The following is a 24,767-nucleotide window of genomic DNA, read 5'->3' on the forward strand; positions in this document are numbered from 1 at the left end:
GCATTCAGCTGTGAGGTCTAAAGATGAATGGTTCCAGCAGAACATAGATGAACAGGTAATTGTTGAGCAATTGTTGCTTGATAACACTATTAATGTCTCCTTCCATCACTTCACTGATGATGGGGGGAGGCTTATAGTGCAACAATTGGTTGAGTTAGATTTATCCTGTTGTTTGTGGATAGAACATACCTGAGCAATGTTCCATACTGGCGAATAGATGACAGTGTCATAGCTGTACTAGAACTGCTTTCCTAAGATGACAGCTCGTTCTGGCGAGCAGGTCCTCAGCATTACAGGCGACCCGTTGTCAGGACCAGGCCAGTTAGCTTAACATCTGTCATAGGGAAAATGCTAGAATCTATTATTAAGGAGGTTATAGCAGGGCACTTAGAAAATCTCAGTGCAATCAGGCAGAGTCAACAGGGCTTTGTGAAAGGGAAATCATATTTGACTAATTTATTAGAGTTCTTTGAGGAAATACCAAGCAACGTGGATAAAGGGGGTCTTGTAGATGTGCTGTACTTGGATTTCCAGAAGGCTTTTGACAAGGTGCCACATCAAAAGCTACTACACAAAATAAGAGCTCATGGTGTAGGGGGTAACATATTAGCATGGATAAAGGATTGGTTCGCTAACAGGAAACAGAGAGGAGGCATAAATGGGTCATTTTCAGGTTGGCAAGATGTAATGAGTGGAGTGCCACAGGGATCAGTGCTTGGGCCTCAACTATTTACAATCTATATCAATGACTTGGATGAAGGGAACGAATGTATGGTTGCTAAATTTACTGATGACACAAAGGTAGGTAGGAAAGTAAGTTGTGAAGAGGACATAAGGAGTCTGCAAAAGGATTTGCAGATGGAGTTTAATGTGGGAAAATGTGAACTTGTCCACTTTGGCAGGAGGAATAGAAAAGCACTATATATTTTTTAAATGGAAAGAGATTGCAGAACTCTGAGGTACAGAGCGATCTGGGTGTCCTAGTACATGAATCACAAAAAGTTAGTATGCAGGTACAGCAAGTGATTAGGAAGGCAAATGGAATGTTGTCATCTATTGCAAGGGGAATGGAATATAAAAGTAGAGATGTTTTGCTAAAGTTGAACAGGGCATTGGTGAGACCACATCTCGAACACTGTGTGCAGTTTTGGTCTCCTTATTTAAGAAAGGACATAATTGCTTTGGAGGCAGTTCAGAGAAGGTTCACTCGACTGATTCCTGGGATGAGGGGGTTATCTTATGAGGAAAGGTTGGACAAGTTGGGCTTGTATACATTGGAATTTAGAAGAATGAGAGGTGATCTTATTGAAACATATAAGATCCTGAGGAGACTAGAATTGGTAGATGCTGAGAGGATGTTTCCCCTTGTGGGAGAGATTAGAACTAGGGGCCACAGTTTGAAAATAAGGGGTCGCCCATTTAAGACGGAGATGAGGAGAATTTTTTTTCTCTCAGAGTGTCGTGTGTCTGTGGAACTCCCTTCCCCAGAGAGCAGTGGAGGCAGGGTCATTGAATATTATTAAGGCTGAGTTAGATAGATTCCTGATTAACAAGGGAGTCAAAGGTTATATTGGGTGGACGGGCAAGTAGGGTTGAGGTCACAATCAGATCAGCCATGATCTTATCAAATGGCAGAGCAGGCTCGAGGGGCCGAATGGCCTACTCCTGCTCTTAATTCATATGTTCGTATGACCCATAGCCTTTGCAGTGCCATTGCACTCAAAACACTTCTTCATGTCTGTGTGAGGATAGATCGAGGCAGATCAATGAGCTTATTGAAGCCCTGCATTATGGCTGTCTTAAGCCGATTCCCCAACATGATGAATCCAAACAAGACTGACCGCTGTAGATTGCAGCCGAAGGTATCCAGAGGCCCGTCATAGTGTTCCTCATTGTAGCTATATCTGCACTGACAACTTTGGTCTTCACTGCATAGGACCCTGTAATGGTTACATCCTCCATGATATTCCAAAGTTCAGTCTTGAGGTACTGCTCGGATGCAGTTTGTGGACCTTTCAGAAGCCCTTAAACTCTGCGTGCACCTTTAAATTACTCTATTAAGTGCTTATGTTGAGCTATTAAAGTACAGTCTATGTAAGGTTAAAATCCCTGGGCTCAGCAGCTGAAAGAGCCCTGGAGCCGGCCCTGAGCGCAACAGGCTGTAAAACCTGAACTGATCCTTCTCACACGTGCTCTGTGCTTCATCATGTTTTCCTTACTGCAACTCCCATTCCCCCTGCACCCTTCCCTCCACCAGTGGATATTTCTGTGATGATGTTTGCCACTACGTAAGTGAGCGAAGCAGGGTGTTGAGGGAAACGATAGGGAGGGTGACCGGGAGGGTTGAGGAAGGCAGCGACTGGGAAAGGGAGGGAGGTAATCAGGAGGGGGACAAGCGGTGGCCAGAAGTGGCCTGTGGTTTTAATGTGAAGCCAGTAGGAGCACTCCTGCACCTCCCGGCTCCACAATCATGTAAGTTTTTTCAACTTAACTTTTTAGTGGCGGCCAACAGCAATCCCTTTAAGGACCGCTGGTTATGCCACATATAGACCACATTTTCCTGAGCGCAGTGGGTCCAGAGCCGGGTGCGTTCAGGGCAGCCAAATTTTACAAAGAGAGGCCTCAAGTAGGTGTTCGGCCTCCATTTGCAAATGCAAAGAGCCTAACACCTATTTCATGCGTGGGTCCTGGACGTCTCTTTTGATGCCTATATCAATATGGCGTACAGCGCACTTCCAGCTTAGAATGTGCATGCACATGCCGCCCATCATATTGGACACTTTTGCGCCCGTTTTATGCCTGTAAAATGGGCGCAGTGAGGCGTAAAACTGGTGCAGTGTAAGTGAATTTCTAGGCTATTATTTTTTTTTGTCCATGAGCAAGTACACGAGATTAACTAGTATATAAATTTGAAAAGACATTTTCATACTTTTCCTGCAATTTATACTGTTACTGTTAATTGTATCATGTGATTTATATCAATTAGTGTTAATTGTATTCAGGTGGTGTGTGTCAATTAGGACTCTCTTGTATCCTTTTTACATAAGAGTTTATCTATGGTGTGGTGTATGTGTAAGGGGGAATCCCTATGAATAAAGGCTTGGAAGCAATTGAAGACCAGGCTCTATTTTTCTATCCTTCACCACTTGGCTATCCAATTTATAACATGGTAGCAGAGAATAGTTGTCTAAAGGTGGAGGTTGGAAACTACGGGGGGGTTTTTTGGACATAAAAACAAAATCTGAAAGCCTCATGGCCATTGTGAAAAATGGCAGATAGCAAGTTTAAATCATCGAGGTACGATTTCCCTCCGATGTTCTCAGAGTTTGAACTATATGACCAGAGGAAGAATGAGGTTGATATGTGGACACAGGTTACTACTCTGCCAAAGAGAAAGCAAGGCATGGCCTGGGTGTTGTCGCTTCGCTTCCTGAACAAAGTAAAATCAGAAGTAAGGTATTTTCTGAGATACATGCACATCTTTTGGATAATGATAAAGGTTTTAACTTTCTAATAGAATTTCTGGATCAAATCTACAAGAAAGATGACCTGTTAAGTGCCTATGAGGCCTGGTCAGCATTTGATAGATTTCGGAAAACGCACAGTCATTCCATGGAAGAGTATATCATGGACATATTGTACAAAAGGTTAACCTAGTTCAAATTGGGAATCCTGGATCGGTACTAGCGTTTAAATTACTAGATTGTGCTAAGGAGTCTCATGTGGACAGGCAACTGGTCCTAACTGGAGTCCAGTTCTCGGAAAAGGACACTCTAGGATCAAAAGTCTGCTGTCTTAAAAAAATTCCTGGGGAAATAGTCATTCCCTTCAGGCTTCACGGAACAAATGAGGCCTTCTGTTGTGACACAAAGAATAGAAGATTCGATGGTTACCAGGTTTCGAAATGTTCCAGATATTAAACGCAGGCGCCAGACCAGGTTTCAAAATTTTCAAGAGACCGGACGCAGGCATCAATATGATGGAAGGATTAAAAACAGCATGATTGGTGATGAAAGCAGGTACAATAAATCCAGTTATATGAACAGAATTCAAAATTGGAACAGTAGTAACGGACAAATGAATCCCAGGAATGCCCAAGGAGAAATCAGTAGATGCTTTAGATGTGACTCAAAGTATCACTATAAGGCAAATTGCCCAGAACGAAGACGCAGGGTCTTTGAAATGACGCATGAAGGAAGTAGTTCTGAGGAAGAGGATAAAGATAAAGACGAAGAGGATGAAAATAATGATGAAAATGAACAGATTATACTGGTCATAAGGAGTTTTAATCCTGTGATTAGTTGCAGATTCCTTTAATTGTGCAGTGTTCGATAATGCATGTACTTCAACTCTATGTGGGGTAGATTGGTTAAAATGTTATTTTGATTCACTAAGTAGTGAGGATCGACCCAAGATTAAGGAATATAAAAAGTTCTATATGTTCTAGGTTTGGAGATGACAACATCTTGAGGTCACTCAAGAGAATGGTAATTCCGTGTAAGATAGCTGGAGTGAGCCATTTTATAAGTACGGATGTAGTCTCTAGTGAGATAAGTATGCTTTTGGTTAAACCGTCCATGAAAAAGGCAAAAATTAAACTTGACATGGAACACGATGCGGCAATCATTTTTTGGGAAATCGGTTGATTTGCAGTTTACCCAGTCAGGGCATTATTGTATCAGCTTAATAAAACCTGATGTTTCTCATCAGCGTGTTAGGCATGTATTAATGGCATCAGGCAATAAGGATAAGAGAGAAAAAAAACAAATTGTCTTAAAGTTACATAGACAATTTGCCCACCCTACTTGTCAACATTTAAAGATCTTACAAAAAATGTGGGTGTAGTTGATGAGGAATATACGAGGCTCATAGAAGAGATTAGTGAGAACTTTAAAATCTGTAAGAAGTATAGATGGACGCCCCCATGTCCTATTGTAAGTATTCCATTAGCACATGACTTTAACAAGGTAGTTGCCATGGATCTAAAGGTATGGGACAAAGACAGAAATGTTTTCAACTTACATTTTATTGACCTGGCTATGAGATTTCTACACTAATATATAGTAAGGAGACAAAGGTTTTTATCAATAAAATTATGGAAAAATGGATAGGAACTGGACTTAGGACTCCAGCAAAGTTTTTGACCAATAATGGAGGTAAATTCGCTAATGCGGAGTTCAGAGATATGTGTGAGAATATGAATTTAATTGTCAAGAATACAGCAGCTGAGAGCCCTTTTAGCAATGGTCTTTGTGAAAGGAATCATGCTGTGATTGATAGCATGGTGCATAAAATTGTCAACTGCCCTAGCATGGGCAGTTCATGCAAAGAATTCTCTTCAAATGGTTGGAGGATATAGTCCTTACCAACTAGTCTATGGGCGCAATCCCAATTTAACTTCTGTTCCTTGTGATAATTCTCCTGCTCTAGAAGATACCACAATTAGTGCCATTATTTCTGAGCATTTAAATGCTATGCATGCAGAGAGACAGGCTTTTATCAAGGCTGAGGAATCAGGGAAAGTTCGTAGAGCCCTGAGGCATTGTATTAGACCATATGAGACAGAGTTCAATTCAGGAGATTTGGTGTACTGTAAAAGAGAGGGTTACAGGGAGTGGAAAGGCCCTGGTAAGGTAATAATAGGTCGTGATGGTAAGACAGTACTTGTCCAACATGGCAATCAAACTCTAAACGTTCATTCCTCACAATTAATTGGAATTGATTATAAAATCTCAGACTCTGAGCAGTTGATCGAAGTAAATGAAGCACCTTGTGGTAACGTCAGTGATCAAGAAATAAGTGACAAAGCTATCACTTAGTGTGCAAAATTAAAGCACATGGGATTGGGGGGAATATACTGGCATGGATTGAGAATTGGTTGACAGACAGGAAACAGAGAGTAGGAATGACTAGTGAGTACCACGGGGATCAGTGCTTGGGCCCCAGCTATTCACAATATATATCAATGATTTGGATGAGAGAACTAAATGTAACATTTCCAAGTTTGCAGACCACACAAAGCTGGGGTGGAATGTGAGCTGTGAGCAGGATGCAAAGAGGCTCCAATGTGATTTAGACAAGTTGGGTGAATGGGCAAGAACATGGCAGATGCAGTATAATGTGGATATATGTGAGGTTATCCACTTTGGTTGTAAAAACAGAAAGACAGATTATTATCGGAATGGTGATAGATTGGGAAAAGGGGAGGTGCAACGAGACCTGGGTGTCCTTGTACAACAGTCGCTGAAAGCGAGCATTCAGGTGCAGCAAGCAGTTAGGAAGGCGAATGGTATGTTGGCGTTCATTGCAAGAGGATTTGAGTACAGGAGCAGGGATGATTTACTGCAGTTGTACAGGGCCTTGGTGAGACCACATCTGGAGTATTCTGTGCAATTTTGGTCTCCTTATCTGAGGAAGGATGTCCTTGCCATGGAGGGAGTGCAATGAAGGTTTACCAGACTGATGCCTGGGATGTATGAGGAGAGATTGGGTCGACTAGGCCTATATTCACTAGAGCTTAAAAGAATGAGAGGTGATCTCATCGAAACATATAAAATTCTAACAGGACTAGACAGACTAGATGCAGGCAAGATGTTCCCGATGGCTGGGGAGTCCAGAACCAGGGGTCACAGTCTCAGGATACGGGGTATGCCATTTAGAACCCGAGATGAGGAGAAATTTCTTCACTCAGAGGGTGGTGAACCTGTGGAATTCTCTACCACAGAAGGCAGTGGAGGCCAAGTCACTAGATGTATTCAAAAAGGAGATAGATATATTTCTTAATGCTAAAGGGATCAAGGGATATGGGGGAAAAGCGGGAACAGGGTACTGAGTTAGACGATCAGCCATGATCATGGCGGAGCAGGCCCGAAGGGCCGAATGGCCTACTCATGCTCCTACTTTCTATGTTTCTATGTTTCTATAATCTTCCTGATGGTTATTCCAGCGCAGCTGGTTTCATAGTGTTTCTTATGAGTGAGAATGAGAGATGTCCTTTAGCTTAGGAAGCTAAGAAAATAAAAAGGGTTGTTAAAAGTACTCTGGCTGCTGAAACACTGGCTCTTGACAATGCAGTGGATATGAGATTCTATTTGACAAATATTTTGAGTGACATCCTGTACAATGGGAGTATTGAAGATAGTATACCCATTGAATGTTATGTAGACAATCGTTCGTTGTGGGATAATGTACACTCTACAAAAAATGTGAGTGAGAAAAGATTACGGATTGACCTTGCTGGCTTGAAACAAATGCTGGAGAGAAAGGAAATCTCTAAAATTAAATGGGAGGGTTCAAGCCATCAACTGTCTGATTATTTTACTAAAAGAAATACATGTACAAAGAAATTATTAAGGGTCCTGGAAAAGGATTGCCTCACAATGTAATGCTTTGAGTAGTATAAGTTGTACAGAGTATGGAAGTTTTTGTTTTTTGAAATTTTTGTTTGTATTATATATGTAAAGTTTATTTTTTTATTTGAAGAGAGAGAAGGGAATCTGTTAATTGTATCATGTGATTTATATCAATTAGTGTTAATTGTATTTAGGTAGTGTGTGTCAATTGGGGACGCTCTTGTATCCTTTTCATGTGAGAGCTTATTTAGGGTGTGGCGTGTGTGTAAGGGGGAATCTCTGCAAATAAAGGCTTGGAAGCAACTCAAGATCAGGCTCTAGTATTCTATCCTTCACCACTTGGCTATCCAATTTAAATCAGTTATTGCTTCTTCTTGAAAAAGAAAAAGACTTACCTAGACAAGATACTTACGATTTCAATCTCTGAATTCTATAAATCACTTTCAGATGGATGGACCCTTTGATCTCTTTAGCCACTTTGGCAAGATCGACAAGGCTGTGATGCACCTAAAGTCCAACAATTTCATGGTTAAGATGTATTTTCAAAAGTAATAAACCAGGAAGAAACAATATTTGGCATCATTATGCTGAAGGAAGAAACCTCATACTTAGAAATCTGGAAACACAATTTATTTAAATTGATTCTGCTCTGGTAGTTCTTCTACGTGGTCCTTCATCAGAAATAGACTACAGAATTGTTTTAGTTGACAACAAACTCTTACATAGGCTAAATAGCAAACTAGAGATTTTGACTCTCATCTACAAGTGTTTTACAGTGTGCAATTTTCAACCAATGAAATGAACAAAAATCAATCACTAAGATAATTTTATTTGCAGAGCTAGGAAGCAATCAGTTGATAAAGCCAAACATTTCACCATTCTGAATTCTGACTGGCCTGAATAGCAATTAAGCTTTAACTGATTTCAAATAGCTCAATTTCCTCACCAATCAATTAAACTCTAATTGACCCACTTCAGCAGCAGACACGCATATTGCATCACATGACACTTCTGTCCTTATAAATATGTTACAAATTCAAAACAATATTTTTTTTTAAAAAGTGAAAGACTGCTATTTAATGCTGAGTTTTTCTGAATTTTGAGAGAAGCCCTGGTTTAGCTAAAAACATATGGTTCTATACAAGCAGCTTATGCCTCTTGTACTATTAAGAGTCTTATCATCGAGTACACTATTATAACAATGAAATAATATAAAATTATAACAATGAAATAATATAAAATACTCCTAAATATCCTATTCTATTACTATGTTGATTTTGAATATTTTAATTATTCAGCTGAATCACCTATGCAGTGAAAAATCTGTATTTTTTTTAAATGTCCAAGTAAAGGCCTTTTACCTGTATAGAAAATATCTTCTTATACATATGTGGAACATTAGCTTCAATAAATTCCGCTGTATTTTTGGCAAAGCTTGATGCATCTTTTATCTTTCCAACATCCAAATAACATTCAACTAGTGCACTGAAAAAAGAATTAGAAATGTTTGTTAGAAACTTTTTAAAAAGTACTGCATAATTGATAATTATTTTAAATTTAAAATTATGCTTATTCTCTCACTTTCCCCCACTAATCAGGAGTGTGACACTTGGGCTAACTTTTCCCCTTCTCTAGCTAGGAGCACAGAGGCCAATTTTAGCATCCCAATTGCTGCCAGAGCTGGCATCAACAAAGCTAGCAGGGAACGAGAATTGAACGTGGCCGTTTCAGCTCTGCATGACTCAATACCACAGGGTGACGCCTTTTGCCTAAGACAGAACAGGAGCCATAGTGTTATCTTACTCCATAGGATCAATAAGGGTGAAACTACAACACTCATTTAGTGCATTTGACCTCCAAAGATGCTCTAGGTCAAGGTCAGTGAAATGCTACTGTGAGCCTGTCATGCTCCTCACTGTACAAACCAGCGCTGCCACATATGGGAATCCCACCATTAACAGCACTGTTACGCTAATTCCTGCCCCTCCCCTCTTGGCTCACAGTCAGAAGTGAGCCAAAGATCATATTCAGTTGTGGCAAACCTCAATTTCATCTCCCATGATACTGCCAAATTCCCTCCACAGTGATGCCAGGTCAAAGAACCCCCTGCTATGTTACCAAAGTCCATCAGCCCCCTGCAGTACGGTTAAATTCCAGACCACCACCCCAGTTTGGCCAAACCCCAACACCATTACTCAGTGTTACCAAAACGCAGGTCAGCTCCCAAGTGCACCTAAACCCCATCCCCTCCCGGTACTGCTAACTATTTATAAAACTCAACAGTACGGCACATTGTAATGTGTTACATATCAGCTCCTACCTACTTCCATAATAATCAATATCTAACAATTATTTTTTAAAAATGAAAAGAAATAGACTGCTTGGAAGTTGCCCTTCAGTAGCAATAAAAATGAAAGAATTTTGGAATACTGTATATACAATTACCTATTTTTAAATTCAATATCCAGAATGCAATATGTTGATATTATTTGTTTTACTGAAATTTTACAAATATTGCCTTTTAGAAAGTGGAAACCACAAAGTTACAGTTACTACAATGCTAACTTTATGCTTTTTTATTTGATTGCTGATACAATTTTGGGTTAAATATGTGGTTTAATAGTGAAAGAAAAATAACAAGTAGCTTACATCATTAATTGAGCCCTCCATTCATAGTCCAAGTCTTCAGTGGTCTGCAATGCTTTTATAACTTCAAAGAGACTGGTGGTCACATGGATATAGTAGCCTGGCTTTAAAAATGGCCTTATCATTCTCCAATACAGAACAGATGCATTGTAAACCAAGAAGTGGTATCTGTAACACAAACATTTTTTTAAAAATGCTCACTTTTAAGGCATTACTATTAATCCTCTATTTCGGGTATCTAATCTGGGAAATGGAAATGTGATAAAATGAAGAATTTTTTCTAGTTTGGTTTGGTGCTTGTTCCTTTAAATCCAGTCACTGTACTTAAGCAATTAAAATAAGGCAGTTTAGGCTCCTGCAGCAAGTCTGTTTTGAGATAATATTGCAAGTTCCATTGATCACAAGCTGGAGAGAGGAATAATTCAAACTTAAACAATACTGTGCAAATGGTTCAGTTTGTATATGACTGACAGCTATTTTTTTTAAAAATTGAATAGTCAAATATTCAAAATTCAACAAGTCCCAGTAACACTTCAATGGAATATAAAAGACCAATTGTGTTCAAATCGGAGAATGAGTTTGAAAGTCTTAGAGAACGAACAGATCATTTTGAAAATCCTAAAACAGAAAAGAAAAATTGGTTTGTATTCCAATGAACAATGAGTTCCTATACTGGTAAGAAATTCCAGGAAAGGAAACAACAATGTTTTGTTTCTGCTGTTTTTTTTTAGAAATAAATTTCTAGTGCGTTAATTTGTGTGATATTCATCTTTTATTTTTGGTGCCAATTCCTTCAGGTAATGTCCGGTCATTTTTATAAGTTGGATGAATCCACTAGCTCTCCTTCTAGAAGTACTCTTGCTCATTATCTTTTAAATGTTGTCCCTTGGGTTCTACTTCATCTGCTACAGCCTTTGAAGCTGATTAATGCAAAATAAAATGGGGAATATTTATCACATAGTAGGCAATTTTCTACCTAGTAAGACAAACCGGGAGAAACGATGCAGCTAATTGTGGAAGAAAACTTAAGGTTGGAAGTGGGATACTGCATGAGAAAAAGCTGATGCAAGTGAAAAGGAAAGGGAATGGATGTTTGTAGATGTAGTGGGAGGGGGAAATGGATTCAGTCTGCTACACAGGATTAGGGTTAAGATGTGCATTTTAATGCAGCCAAATGAACATGTTAAAGGTTTAAGTAATTCCTACACATACAAGAGTCTGCTCAATCAATCCTTTCAGTATTGTACTTCACAACATAGTCGAAAGAGATTAGTTCAGTTCTATGTTCACAAGATTTGGGAATGTACACTCAAAGATGATAGTGTAAAATATAGCCTCATGGCTTAATCTTATGATGTCCACTCTGAATAACTTCTAGAAGTGGAAGAAAAATGAGACCACCTGCATTAATCTGGGCAACCAAAAGAAATGTTGATGATTTCCATCTGAATGTCACCAAGCAGTTGCAGCAAATTATTTACCACAGTGCCCAATAAAATGAAGTTGGACAAGAAAACTCTTTGTACTAGGATGGCTTACAGAAAGCCACAAATTGAAGGTAATAGCATAAATTCCAGCTATCAAACAGGCAACTGGTAAAATAACTGGCATTATCCAAGAATTCATATACATCAGTGTTCCTCAATGCAGGTGGAAAGTGATGCATTCCTAACTCTACATGGTTTGATCATGCCTGTGTCACACCCTTCAAGTGGGCCTGTGTTACCTGCAGCAACATGGGGACGAACAATGTTACCGCATGATCAGATTTCTTTAACTAAATGTATATCATCCTAGATCTAAGTGTAAAGTACTCAATAGAGGTGATGCATTTTTTAATGCTCTAAGAGCTTGTTTCACTGGTATTTTACCTGCTCAGAGGGAGATTTAAGAACAGTACAAAAACTTGGGAGTCAACAGTGAAATCAAAGCAACAGCTGAAGATACATTACATAGGCATTTTTCAACGTTTGTAACTGAAGAGAAGGGTTTAAGAAAAAAGACAATTCATCCTTCTTTTGTCTATTTTGTATGATTGTTTGTTATTTCAATAATATTTAAATTATTTTGTAATTATAAATTTGACTTATTCATTAGCTACACTAAAACTATCATACCTGCTGTCAGCTTTTGCGGATTCTATAGCCTTAAGAATGTACTGTATAGCCTTATTCAAATCATTCTGGAAGAGAAAATATACAGTTAAACAGTTAAAATGATTTCCCTTTTCCAAGAAAAGGAATGTAAACTAAGAAATGGGACATTTTCCATTGAGGATGCTCACACTACTCCACGTCAAAATATTTGATATGATACAAAGCTTTAAATCGGAAATAAAACACAGGTTACTGTTTCATCAAGCACTCATGAATTTCATATTTGTATGTCTTGTTCATCAAATTGCATGCAACATTTTTTGAATAAGAGTAATGCATGATGTACTGATTCATCCCTGCTCTGCACACTACGCAGTCCAAAAATTTGAAAACTATATTTTCTATAGGTTCAGGAACTCTATTAGTAGAACACTACATGACCATCTGAGCATAAATTCCAACTTCAAAATACATTCAAACTGACCTATCCTAATTCAGCAACTTTCTCTGTGGTCTTTCCAAAATGGCAATAAATACATAAAACAAATATTCTATGTAAATTGATTTGGCCTTCCAGGCTAGAAGAGCACAGCTACTTTAACGCAGCGTGGTCACACAAGCAGGGACAGCCATCAGCAAACCCTGTGCATGCTTTCAGACATTCTGGGTAGAGAGAGCTGGCTGTGTGCCTAAAGGGCATACATGGGCAATGTGATGCCAGGCAGGCAGTATCTATGGACACTGATGAATAGGAGGTATTAGGCACATCCATCAGTTGGGCATCCATGTGTGCCAGTGCCGTGGGACTTTAGCCAACGATTCCCTTGGGCAGCTAATCTTTCTGTAGGTTGAAATGCAAAGTCCGATTGTTTGGTTTGAAGTCCCAGTAGTCTTGTGAACTACAGCTAATCAAATTATAGATCTTTTATTGGACAATGGATACATTTTCTATAATGCTTATCAAGTGTCGGAAGATTCAACGTTGATCCAGGTATCATAAGCTAGCAGTTCATGCTGTAGCTGACTGGAAGATGTCACTAAATGAGTTTTTGTTCTCAAGGCGAGTGTTGTCAGTGCGGTGGAATGGAACACATTTCTATTCTGGGCACCCAGCATCAGCATTATTCCTGGGCCAGCTATAGCAGACCAGATACAGATATAAATAGAGTAAAGCTTCTTCATTTCTATTCAAAAATGTATCTTCACCAGAAAGAACAATTATTTCCCCCAGCAGCCATTGTTATGGCCTCTGAGTGGGACAGCTAGATCAGTGCCAATCTATAGACAGCTGCAGGCCTGCTCCCACTTGGAATTAAAATTTCAACGTCATGTAAATCAATAGAAAGACACTTATTTCATGACTTAGGTTGGTTGAAAACCCAGATGACATAGGTGAAAGGGCAGTCTACACTCCCATTATGGCATACAGTCTCATATTTTGACTTCCGTGGAAATGAGAATCGGGAAAGATATATAACGGTCGGCTGATCTGACAGCACCCGTTTTACACTGTCATCCAAAGTCAAAATTACTCCAATCTCTTTTGGGGTGTAGTGATTGAGGGAAGAATGTTGGCCACTTGGAAAACTTCCTGCTCCCCTTGAAGCAGTGCCATGGGATCCTTAACATCCACCAAAACAAGTAGACGGGGTCTCAACTTAACATCTAATCTGGAGAACAGCACCAACAATGTAGCACTCCCTTAGTGCTGCACTGAAACATCAGCCCAGATTTTGTGCTCAAATCCTGGGCTAGGGTTCACAAGTGAAAATTTTACCAAATGTCCAGCTAATTCCAAATTTTCAATAGTGCCAGTCATTTCATGCTGGTTTCATCTGACCTGCAGCTGGAAATTTACAAGCCCTTGCCAGTTAACAAATATACCTCATTAACATTAATGAAGTGATACTTAGACTTTGGAGGTAAACAGTCAGTGGAACATTCTTGCCAATGTAAGGCCCGAGCCATTTTGAGGCTTGGGCCTCATTTAAATGCCATCGCTGAGCTGTGGGTACTAAGTGGACGCCCTGCTGCAGCTCACCAGCAATGTGAGGGTGGGAAATCAGCTAGTTCCCATGCTGAGTTCCTAAGTCATTTTATGAGCGGCCACCATTGCTTAGGCCGTTTAATGCCTGAAGCAACCTCCCACCTGTTTCAGGCATGTGGGCTGCTGAAAAATGCATCAAGCAGGCCCCGCGAGTCAACAGGGTGGCCATGGTGCCCGACTGCCCAACCCGATTTTCAATTGCAAGAAACGGGTGGCCGGCAGTTGAAAATCATTTCCTTTATGTTTTAAAGGGAAAAGCAAGCTTGTTATACAACAGGATGTCATTTGACTTGCCGTGTGCAACGCCACAGGAGATCTACAAGTATTTTATATACAAACACACATAAGTGCATAGTTAAAAATTAACTTTTCATACAGTTCTCAAAATTCACTTATTTATGACATTTAGCAGCCATTTGTTAAGGAGGTTTTGCTTTGAAATAATTTTAATTACTGTATTCAAGTAAGTAAAACAAATCTTACTGTGTTCTCAGCAAATTTTGGAGCATACAGCTGAGCTTGGCAAAGATATGCTCGACCCAAAAACTGATTGTAAGGAAGTATTCGCTTGAAATACAAATTCAGGCAATCCTGGCTAATATCTTGCTGCTCAAACTAAAAGAGAAAAAGTTCCTGTATATAACTGAACATACATTACAGGAGAAATGTGTAATTTTTATAAAATATGTTAAAAATAAAAAAATATCAGTTACAAAAAAGAAATGTTGTATCACTTATTTTTCCTCTTCAACTAGGCTGCGGGGAAAAGTTTGAAGACTTGAACTCTAACCATTTATGGAAGCTAGTTCTGCAAGCTAAACCAAATCCAAAGTATGTATTGGGAACATTTATAAAGAACAAAACTGCAAATGCTGGAAATATACAGCCAGGCATTCAGCATCTGTAAAGAGAAAAAACATGTTAACATTGAGTTTAAGGTCCTTCCTCAGAATTGTAAACTGAAAGGTAATAAAGCCCCTCTATAGAGAGAATGAGAATGAAACAAAACAAAAATAGAACAAGGGACAGATGACAGACACTCCAATCATATAAAGAAAGCTAATGGATTGAATGACCTGCGCACCGCTTATTGGAAAACCTGTTAAAGGGTAGAAAAGGTCGTTTAATGAGGCAAGGAAGACATTAAAAGAATGAAAGAATGTGTAATAGCTAAAATGGTCAAAAGCATAGGAAAAGCTGATACAACAAAAAAGAAACGGTGGAAATAAAAAAGAGAACAGATGCAGGCGAGCTGAAATAAAAACTGGAAATACTTACACAGTGGGTCTGACAGTCCGAAAAAGAGGGGAAAAACAGACCAAGATCCCAGGTACAAAAATCCCTGCCAGAGCTGAGCTCTGATGAAGGGTGTACATACACCTGAAAATATCCAACCGTCCCACTTCCCCCTGCATGCTACAGGATCCATTCCACATCACCAGCTAAAAATATGGGGAAGATGGCTAAGGTCTGAAGTTAATGATCAGAACAGAAGGCTGCAGAGCATCCAGGAGAAAAATGAGATATTGTTCCTCAAGCTTGCACTGAGTCTGGTTGGCTTGTGGCCCCCTACACTGCTGTCCCATAGTGACCTAAATTGGACTAGTCCATCTTAAGTTTCCACCCCATTAAGCTGGAAGGTGAACAAATTACTGACATTTCTGTCTATATCCTCAGGAGTTTTTTTTTATATAATTGCTATCTGCTGGCTACAGTCTAATAGTATACACTCAATCAGTGAGTGTCAAATGAGCGTGTTATTGCCTGGCAACATATTAGAGTCTGTCCAACCCCTTCTACTATCAGAATATGCACCTCTCTGGTGACTGCAACCAAACTTAGTCAGGAGGGTGACAGATCTGAATGTGATCTGTGGCAGTATGGAAGTAATTAAATATCTACTTTCCACTGTGCGAAATTCTAACAATCAAATTTAAAGTCCTAATCAACTGCAAGGCTACAAGTATAGTTTTTGACTGGCAAAGTTTATTGTAAAAAAGGTGGCTTGTATTTGCTGTTAAGTATCATATTTGACTAATATTGTAGCAGAAGGAAAAATATCAGCACATATCTAGTCTGAAATTGAGTCAAAGATTTCAACCTTCAGATTGAAAAGCAAGCGGCATTTTACAATGGTTACAGATATTTCCCTACCTTCAGTGCCAGTTCTGCACAGAGCACGTATAAATCCGAGCTAACGGTGTCAATTCCAGACAATGTAGATCTCTCTTCAGTGGCTACTTTTATTAAGTTATAAGCTTTCTTCAAAGTACTGAAATCTTAAAAATAATTAAAAGAAAATAAATTTGATGAATATAAATGTTAAACATTTTTAAAACACCTTAAACTACTTAACTAGAGTAACAAAACCAAAAATAACCATATTTAAGGCTTAATTTGTTTTTGCTTGGTTTAAGTAAATCTAATAAATTAATTGTAAACAATTTTACAACACCAAGTTATAGTCCAACAAATTTATTTTAAATTTCACAAGCTTTCGGAGGCTTCCTCCTTCCTCAGGTGAATGGTGTGGAAATGAAATTTTCGAATCCTTAGCATTTGTAAATCACAGAACAATGCCTGGTGATTACTGCCCGTTGCCAAGGCAATCACAGTGAGCAGACAGAGAGGTGTCACCTAAAAGGCCACCGAATATACAAACCCCCAAAAAAAGAGAGAGAGAGAAGGAAGACAGTCAATGACCCGTTATATTAAAAACAGATAACATTTGTTCGCTGGTGGGGTTACGTGTAGTGTGACATGAACCCAAGATCCCGGTTGAGGCCGTCCTCATGGGTGCGGAACTTGGCTATCAATTTCTGCTCGACGATTTTGCGTTGTCGTGTGTCTCGAAGGCCGCCTTGGAGTATGCTTACCCGAAGGTCGGTGGCTGAATGTCCATGACTGCTGAAGACACTCCTGTGACTCGGCCAACGTTGTCTACCTCATACATTGCAGGAAAGGATGCCCCAGAGCATGGTACATTGGTGAGACCATGCAGACACTGTGACAACAGATGAACGGACACCGCGCAACAATCGCCAAACAGGAGGGTTCTCTCCCTGTCAGGGAACACTTCAGCAGTTTCATTTCCACACCATTCACCTGGGGAAGGAGGAAGCCTCCGAAAGCTTGTGAAATTTAAAATAGATTTGTTGGACTATAACTTGGTGTTGTAAAATTGTTTACAATTGTCAACCCCAGTCCATCACCGGCATCTCCACATCATGGCTAATAAATTAAGGCATGGCAGGGCAGCTCAGACCCGTGAAATGCACGACCTGTGCCATGTGGGAACTCCAGGACGCTTCCCGTGTCCTGGACAACCACATGTGCAGGAAGTGTCGTCAGCTGGTGGAGATGGGCTCCGGGTTTCAGACCTTGAGCAGCAGCTGGCGTCACTGCAGTGCATCCGCGAGGCTGAGAGTTTCGTGGATAGCATGTTTCAGGAGGTGGTCACCCCGCAGATTAAGAGAGTGCAGGCACAGAGGGACTGGGTGATCACCAGACAGACAAGGAGGACCAGGTAGAGCAGGAGTCTCCTGAGGGCATCTCACTCTCCAACCAGTATTCAGTTCTGGGTACTGGTGGGGAGAGGGTTCCTCTGGGGAGTGCAGCCAGAGCCAAGACCAGAGTACCATTGGGTGGCTCAGCTGTACAGGGGGGAGGAGAAAGATTGAGAGAGCAATTGTGATAGGGGATTCTATAGTTAGGGGAGCAGACAAGCATTTCTGTGGCCGCAAACGTGATTCCAGGATGGTATGTTGCCTCCCTGGTGCCAGGGTCATGGATGCCACTGAACGGTTGCAGGACATTCTGAGGGGGGAGGGTGAACAGCCAGAGGTCATGGTACATATCGGTACCAACGACATAGGTAAAAAGAAGGATGAGATCCTGCAAGCAGAATATAAGGAGTTAGGAAATAAGTTAAAAAACAGGACCTCAAGGGCAATAATCTAAGGATTACTCCCAGTGCCACGTGCTAGTGAGTATGGGAATAGGAGAATAGACAAGATGAATGCATGGCTGGAGGGTTGGTGCAGGAAGGAGGGATTTAGATTCCTGAGGAATTGGGACCGATTCTGGGGAATGTGGGACATGTACAAGTCGGACAGGTCACACCTCAACAGATCTAGGACGAATATCCTCGCAGGGGGGTTTGCTACTCTGTTGGGGAGGGTTTAAACTAGAGTGGCAGGGGGATGGGAACTTGAGCGGGGAGTCAGAAGGGAGTAAAGTTGAAAGCAGCAAGAGGGGAGGATCCAGGGGAAATTTACAATACAAACAGTACAAATAGTTGTTCAAGAACAAGTGAAAGGGAAAAGCGTAGAGCAGCAGAAAGAGAGTGAACTTTAGGCACTACAGATAAAGTGAAAACTAAAAGGTGTAAAGCGATTAACACGGCATCAAAGCTGAAGGACAGGCTAGGGTGTGTGGCCGAACTAAGAGTTCTATATACAAACGCACGGAGTATAAGGAATAAATTAAATGAACGACAGGTTCAAATTCAAATTGGAGGGTATGACATGATAGCTATTACTGAGACATGGCTGCAGGATGGTCAGGATTGGGAACTAAATATACCAGAGAGGCAGGGAAAATGGAAGAGGGGGAGGAGTAGCCTTAGTGATTAGAGATGAAATCATTTCAATGATAAAGGAGGATATAATGAGAGGTAAGTAGCCAACAGAGACCTTGTGGGTTGAATTGAGAAATAGGAAAGGATCTAAGACTATAGTGGGAATTGTGTACAGGACCCCTGAGAGCAGCTCTGAAGTGCTAGATTGTATAAATGCAGAGATTAAATAAGCGTGTAAGAAAGGCATAGTGGTCTTAATGGGGGACTTGAACCTTCACATAGATTGGGAAAAGCAGACTAGCAACTGTCAGAAAGATAGTGAATTTCTTGAGTGTGTCTGGGATAGTTTTCCACAGCAGTATGTCCAAGAGGCAACAAGGGGGCAAGCTGTACTAGATTTAGTAATGAGTAATGAACCAGATTTAGTTAACAGCTTAACTGTGCGTGAACATCGATCCAATAGTGATCATAACATGATCGAGTTCAAGGTAGTGTTTGAAAGGGAAAAAAGTGAATCAGCTGCTAAGATTCTAGACTTGGATAAGGCCGACTTCAATGGGATGAGAGAGAGACTGTCCACAGTAAACTGGGCAAATCTGTTAATGGGTAAAACGACTGATGATCAGTGGGAAATGTTTAAAGAAACATTTAACGTGACACAGAGTCGGTTTATACCCGAGGGGCAAGAACTCTACTTGCCAAAAAAAACAGCCATGGACAAACTAAAGAGGTAAGGGACAGTATAAGACAAAAGGAAAGGGCATACAAAAAGGCAAAAAATGGCACAGATCCTGGAGAATGGGAAAGATAAAAAGATCAACAAAGGGTCACAAAACAGATAGTAAGAGCTACAAAAAGAGAGTATGAAAAGAAACTTGCAAGGGATATCAAAACCAATACGAAAAACTTTTAGTTATATTAGGAAAAAGAGGGTGGTCAGGAGCAGTGTTGGCCCCTTAAAAACTGAAAGTGGGGATATTGTCATTGACAATGGGGAAATGGCGGACATGTTGAATAATTACTTTGCGTCAGTATTTACAGTTGAAAAAGAGGATAGCGTGCCGGAAAGCCCAAGAAAACTAATATTGAATCGGAGAAAGGGACTCAATAAAATTAAAATAAGTAAAACAACAGTAATGAAGAAAATAATAGCACTGAAGAGTGACAAATCCCCAGGACCAGATGGTTTCCATCTCAGGGTTTTAAAGGAAGTAGGTGAGCACATTGCAGCTGCCCGAACTATAATCTTTCTAAGTTCTCTTGATTCAGGAACCATCCTCTAGATTGGAAAATTGCATATGTCACTCTGCTTTTTAAGAAAGGAGAGAGAGAGAAACCAGGGAATTATAGACCAGTTAGCCTAACATCTGTTGTGGGGAAAATGCTGGAGTCTGTAATTAAGGATAGGGTGACTGAACACCTCGAAAATTTTCAGTTAATCAGAGACAGCCAGCGTGGATTTGTGAAAGATAGGACGTGCCTGACAAACCTGATTGAATTTTTTGAAGAGATGACTAAAATAGTGGACAGGGGAATGACAATGGATGTTATTTATATGGACTTCCAGAAGGCATTTGATAAAGTCCCACATAAAACACTGTTAGCTAAGAGAGAAGCCCATAGAATCGAGGGAAAAGTACGGACTTGATTAGGAGGTTGGCTGAACGAAAGGCGACAGAGAGTAGGGATAATGGGTAGGTACTCACATTGGCAGGATGTGACTAGTGGAGTCCCGCAGGGATCTGTCTTGGGGCCTCAATTATTCACAATATTTATTAATGACTTAGATGAAGGCATAGAAAGTCTCATATCTAAGTTTGCCGATGACACAAAGATTGGTGGCATTGTAAGCAGTGTAGATGAAAACACAAAATTACAAAGCGATATTAATAGATTAGGTGAATGGGCAAAACTGTGGCATATGGAATTCAATGTAGACAAATGTGAGGTCATCTACTTTGGATCAATAAAGGTTAGAACAGGGTACTTTCTAAATGGTAAAAAGTTAAAAACAATGGATGTCCAAAGGGACTTAGGGGTTCAGGTACATAGATCATTGAAGTGTCATGAACACGTGCAGAAAATAATCAATAAGACTAATGGAATGCTGGCCTTTAGATCTAGAGGACTAGAGCACAAGGGAGCAGAAGTTATGCTGCAGCTATACAAAACCCTGGTTAGACCACACTTGGAGTACCGTGAGCAGTTCTGGGCACCGCACCTTCGGAAGGACATAATGGCCTTGGAGAAAGAGCAGCCTCGGTTTACTAGAATGATACCCGGACTTTAAGGGTTAAGTTACGAGGAGCGATTACACAAATTGGGGTTGTATTCTCTGGAGTTTCGAAGGTTAAGGGGTGATCTGATCGAAGTTTATAAGATATTAAGGGGAACAGATAGGGTGGATAGAGAGAAACTATTTCTGCTGGTTGGAGATTCTAGGAGTAGGGGGCACAGTCTAAAAATTAGAGCCAGACCTTTCAGGAGTGAGATTAGAAAACACTTCTAAACACAAAGGGTGGTAGAAGTTTGGAACTCTCTTCCGCAAATGGCAATTGTGCTAGCTCAATTGCTAATTTTAAATCTGAGATAGATAGCTTTTTGCCAACCATAGGTATTAAGGGATATGGGCCAAAGGCAGGTATACGGAATTAGATCACAGATCAGCCATGATCTTATCAAATGGTGGAGCAGGCTCGAGGGGCCGAATGGCCTACCCCTGTTCCTATGTACCTTGCACATAACATTGTACTAGATTTTATTTACTAAAAGATTGTATGAGATGCTAAATCTTTTGTTTGTCCAAATGCTTAAAGACAAAAAGGTTATAAAATGAGAGAAGATACTATAGCCTCAAAATGATTGTTCGCGATATTGCCTGCTAATATCAGCAAAAGTTACTTGTAAGCTTAATTGTTAGACACTCTAAAGTATTTTCTCCCCTTCCCTTATTTGGGTCTCATTATGCTATGCACTATCCCAAGTTAGAGGATAGCATACTGACAGGCATCAGCAAATACCAATCTGAATTTAGTGCTCAAAGATATTTGTATATTACAGGATAACTCTCCCCCTGTGAGGAAGCAGCTAACCTCCATTGTACCTCACCATTGTTACATAGTCAAGGTCAGGAACTCAACAGGGAAGTAATTACAGTTGCAAACCCAAGTTCTATCACACTGTGCATAATATGTTGAGGCTCCTGTACACTATACTCCCTAAGGATTTCATCTTAAAGATCTAAAAAGACTTAACAGAAGAAAGGTCAATGACATGAAATTGCCAAACTGCCCATCGAAGGACATCCTTCCAGCACCTTACCCATCCCATTTATTGCATCCAACCTCATTTTTCAAGTCCCTAAAGCACTTGGCTTAACAAACCCATCCTGGCAGATTGTTCCAAAATAATATCACTCTTTGAGTAAAGACATTCCTCCTATAATCTGTTTTAAAACTATTTCTCACTAATTTAACTAAATCTCTTCTGTTTCTGGCTCAATTTGGATATTCAGAGTGTTCCTGAGCAAAACCACTTAATATTTTGTATACCTCAGTTAAATCCTTCCTTAACCTCCTCCTTTTCAGATTTGACAGTTTAATTGTTCATCATTGTTCAACTCCTTCACACTAATGACTCCCGTTGCTCATATCCGTAACCTTTCCTTTTTGTGCCCAGCCTGGGCAGCACATTGTATAATGACAGCATAATTTCCCCTCACCTGCACTCTACTGTTCTGGTTATATATCCCAGTATTCTATTTGATTTCTTAATTGTTTTGCCACTTTATCCAGATACTGAAAGTGATGATACAACCTTCACTCCTATGTCCTTTTCTAAATGAGTCCTTCTGTCAATTCAATCTAATTAATTTTATAGTGATGATAATGTACATTTTTTCAATCAATATGCAACACTTCGTATATTTATGCATTAAATTTAATTGACAGTTTGACTGCCCAGTTGCATAGCAGATTTATATCATTCTCCAAATCTTTTGCTGCATCCTCTATCTCTATTCTCATTAGCGTCCATGAATAACTTACAATACAAAACAACAATGTTTCAATACATTTTACACTCTTCCAAAAAAGTTCTCAAATTTGGGCAATAGCCTTTAATTCTTAACTGTTTAGACTTCACCAATAGTTGATAATCGCAAAATTTATTGATCTATTACACCATGCAGCTTGTGTCGATATTAGCTTGATATCAATGCAAACTGTGTGGTATCATTCAGGAGCAGTCAACCAAGGAACGCTGAAGCAGTACCCGTGAGGCACAGGAGGCAGTCTCACACTGTGGGCCCGATTTTAGCACCCGCTACCGGGTGCGTTCTCGGCGGGGGGGCCCCGAAAATCCCGAAATCCAGGTGCGGGACTGGATCGCGCCTCGATCCCCCCCACTTCCGGGTTCCGCGCTGACGTGCGTGCGCAGCCCCCGCTGGTGGGAATCCCACAGGCAATTAAAGCCAGCGGGATGCCACTTGAGTGTATTTACTTTGCTTGTTCAGGTCATTAACTGACCTGATTAAGGGACTGTGTGTGATTTTGGATAAACATGGGACTGTTTCACACACTGGGGGAAACAGTCCCAGTTGAAATGGACGTGTTGCAGCCGTCAGCCTGTGGCAGCTGCAAAGGTCCATTTGACGGGGGGGGACCCTCAGCCATTGCAGGAGGCCGCTCTGTCACTTGGGACAAAGTTTGGCCTCCACCACCCTCCTCCTGACGGTCGAAGTCACCAACCTGCACGCTTACCCCAGGGTCCGGAGACATGTACCTACCTTGCGGACCCCCTCAAATGTACTTCTTGCGGATGGGGGCCGCCGTAGCTGCAGTCATGACCTCCTCGGAGGGCGAACAGCATCACCAGCCTCGCCATCCACGCCGTCCACCTCTGACACGTGGAGCTCCACAACAGAGTGCTGTGACACATCCACCTGTACAGCAGGAGGGAGGGCTACTGCAGAGAGAGATGCGTTGCAGAGGGCACTACCCTCGCCACACGTTCCACAGACTGAGGCTCAGCCTCCTGGACCTCTCTGAGCAGCAGTGCACACGGAGGCTCAGAGTCACTCGCCATGTAGCCGTGGACATCTGCAGCCTCTTTCATGCCGAGCTGCTCCTGGCTGGCCCGTGCACCATCTTCCTACCTGTCGCTGTCAAAGTCACCACTGCCCTCCCGAACTTCTGCTCCACAGCCTTCCAGGCTGCAACCGGGGACATCCCCGATGTCTCTCAGTCGTCTGCGCAGAAGAGCCCTGCAAATACACCTACACCCACTCTGCAGTGACACACTGGGTGGCATCAGTGGTGGGTCCTCATAGGGATACCCAGGAGCGGGCATTATTGCACAAACCGGACAGGATTCGCGAAGACATGGCAGCAGTGGAGCCAATAGAATGTGTGATGTGAGTTGTTCTTTAATTCAATAGAAGTAAGAACCATGACAAACCCTCAAACACCCTTGTGCATCCCCCTCATGCTCACGACACGTTTGCCTTACGCTGCCTACTGCACATATGTGATGCATGCCCTGTGGCTGCAGCACAGGTGGTGGCAGGTTGAGTGAGGCTGGCCGTGAGAGAGATGAACGAGAGGGTGAGTATGGGATAGAGCCATGAGATTGTATGAGGATTGGGTTGCGTGGTAGTGGCGGGGTGAGTACTCACGAGGTGAGTAGGTGCAGGCAAGATGAGGATGAGGTTTGAGTGGGTATGAGGGGTCATGTGACAGAGTAGTGTTGGCAGTGCCGAAGGAGATGTGGGGTGGGGGCAGTGTTGTGGCAGACGGAGTGTAGGGGAAAGACTACGTGTTCTCACTGTGGCTGACCTACTGAGGTCATTGGAGCGCCTCCTGCACTGTATGCAGGTGGGCGATATGTTGGTGGCGCAGGTGACCCCCTCTGCCACCTCGAGCCAGGCCTTCTTGGTGGCAGAGGCAGGCCGCTTCCTCCCGGCCGCTGGGGGGAAGATCTCTGTCCTCCCCCTCCTCATCACCCCATCTAATGATACCTGGGATGAGGCATCATTAAACTAGGAGCAG

The 24,767-nt window shown here is 41.2% G+C and overlaps 1 protein-coding gene across 1 annotated transcript in view; it reads right to left on the reverse strand.

Annotated features, from left to right (window-relative positions):
• The window catches only part of LOC137340238 (cilia- and flagella-associated protein 46), a 303,329-nt gene that overhangs the window by 272,793 nt on the left and 5,769 nt on the right, over window positions 1-24,767 (reverse strand). Inside the window, exons 2-7 of the mRNA XM_068002660.1 lie at window positions 16,296-16,420; window positions 14,625-14,756; window positions 12,116-12,180; window positions 10,002-10,166; window positions 8,714-8,837; window positions 7,765-7,859 (exon numbers count right to left, since the gene is read on the reverse strand). Of these exons, the coding sequence (XP_067858761.1) occupies window positions 7,765-7,859; window positions 8,714-8,837; window positions 10,002-10,166; window positions 12,116-12,180; window positions 14,625-14,756; window positions 16,296-16,420 (706 nt within the window). The remainder of the gene's footprint in view (window positions 1-7,764; window positions 7,860-8,713; window positions 8,838-10,001; window positions 10,167-12,115; window positions 12,181-14,624; window positions 14,757-16,295; window positions 16,421-24,767) is intronic.

This window comes from Heptranchias perlo, chromosome 21 (assembly GCF_035084215.1).
Source record: "Heptranchias perlo isolate sHepPer1 chromosome 21, sHepPer1.hap1, whole genome shotgun sequence".
Lineage (NCBI taxonomy): Eukaryota > Metazoa > Chordata > Chondrichthyes > Hexanchiformes > Hexanchidae > Heptranchias > Heptranchias perlo.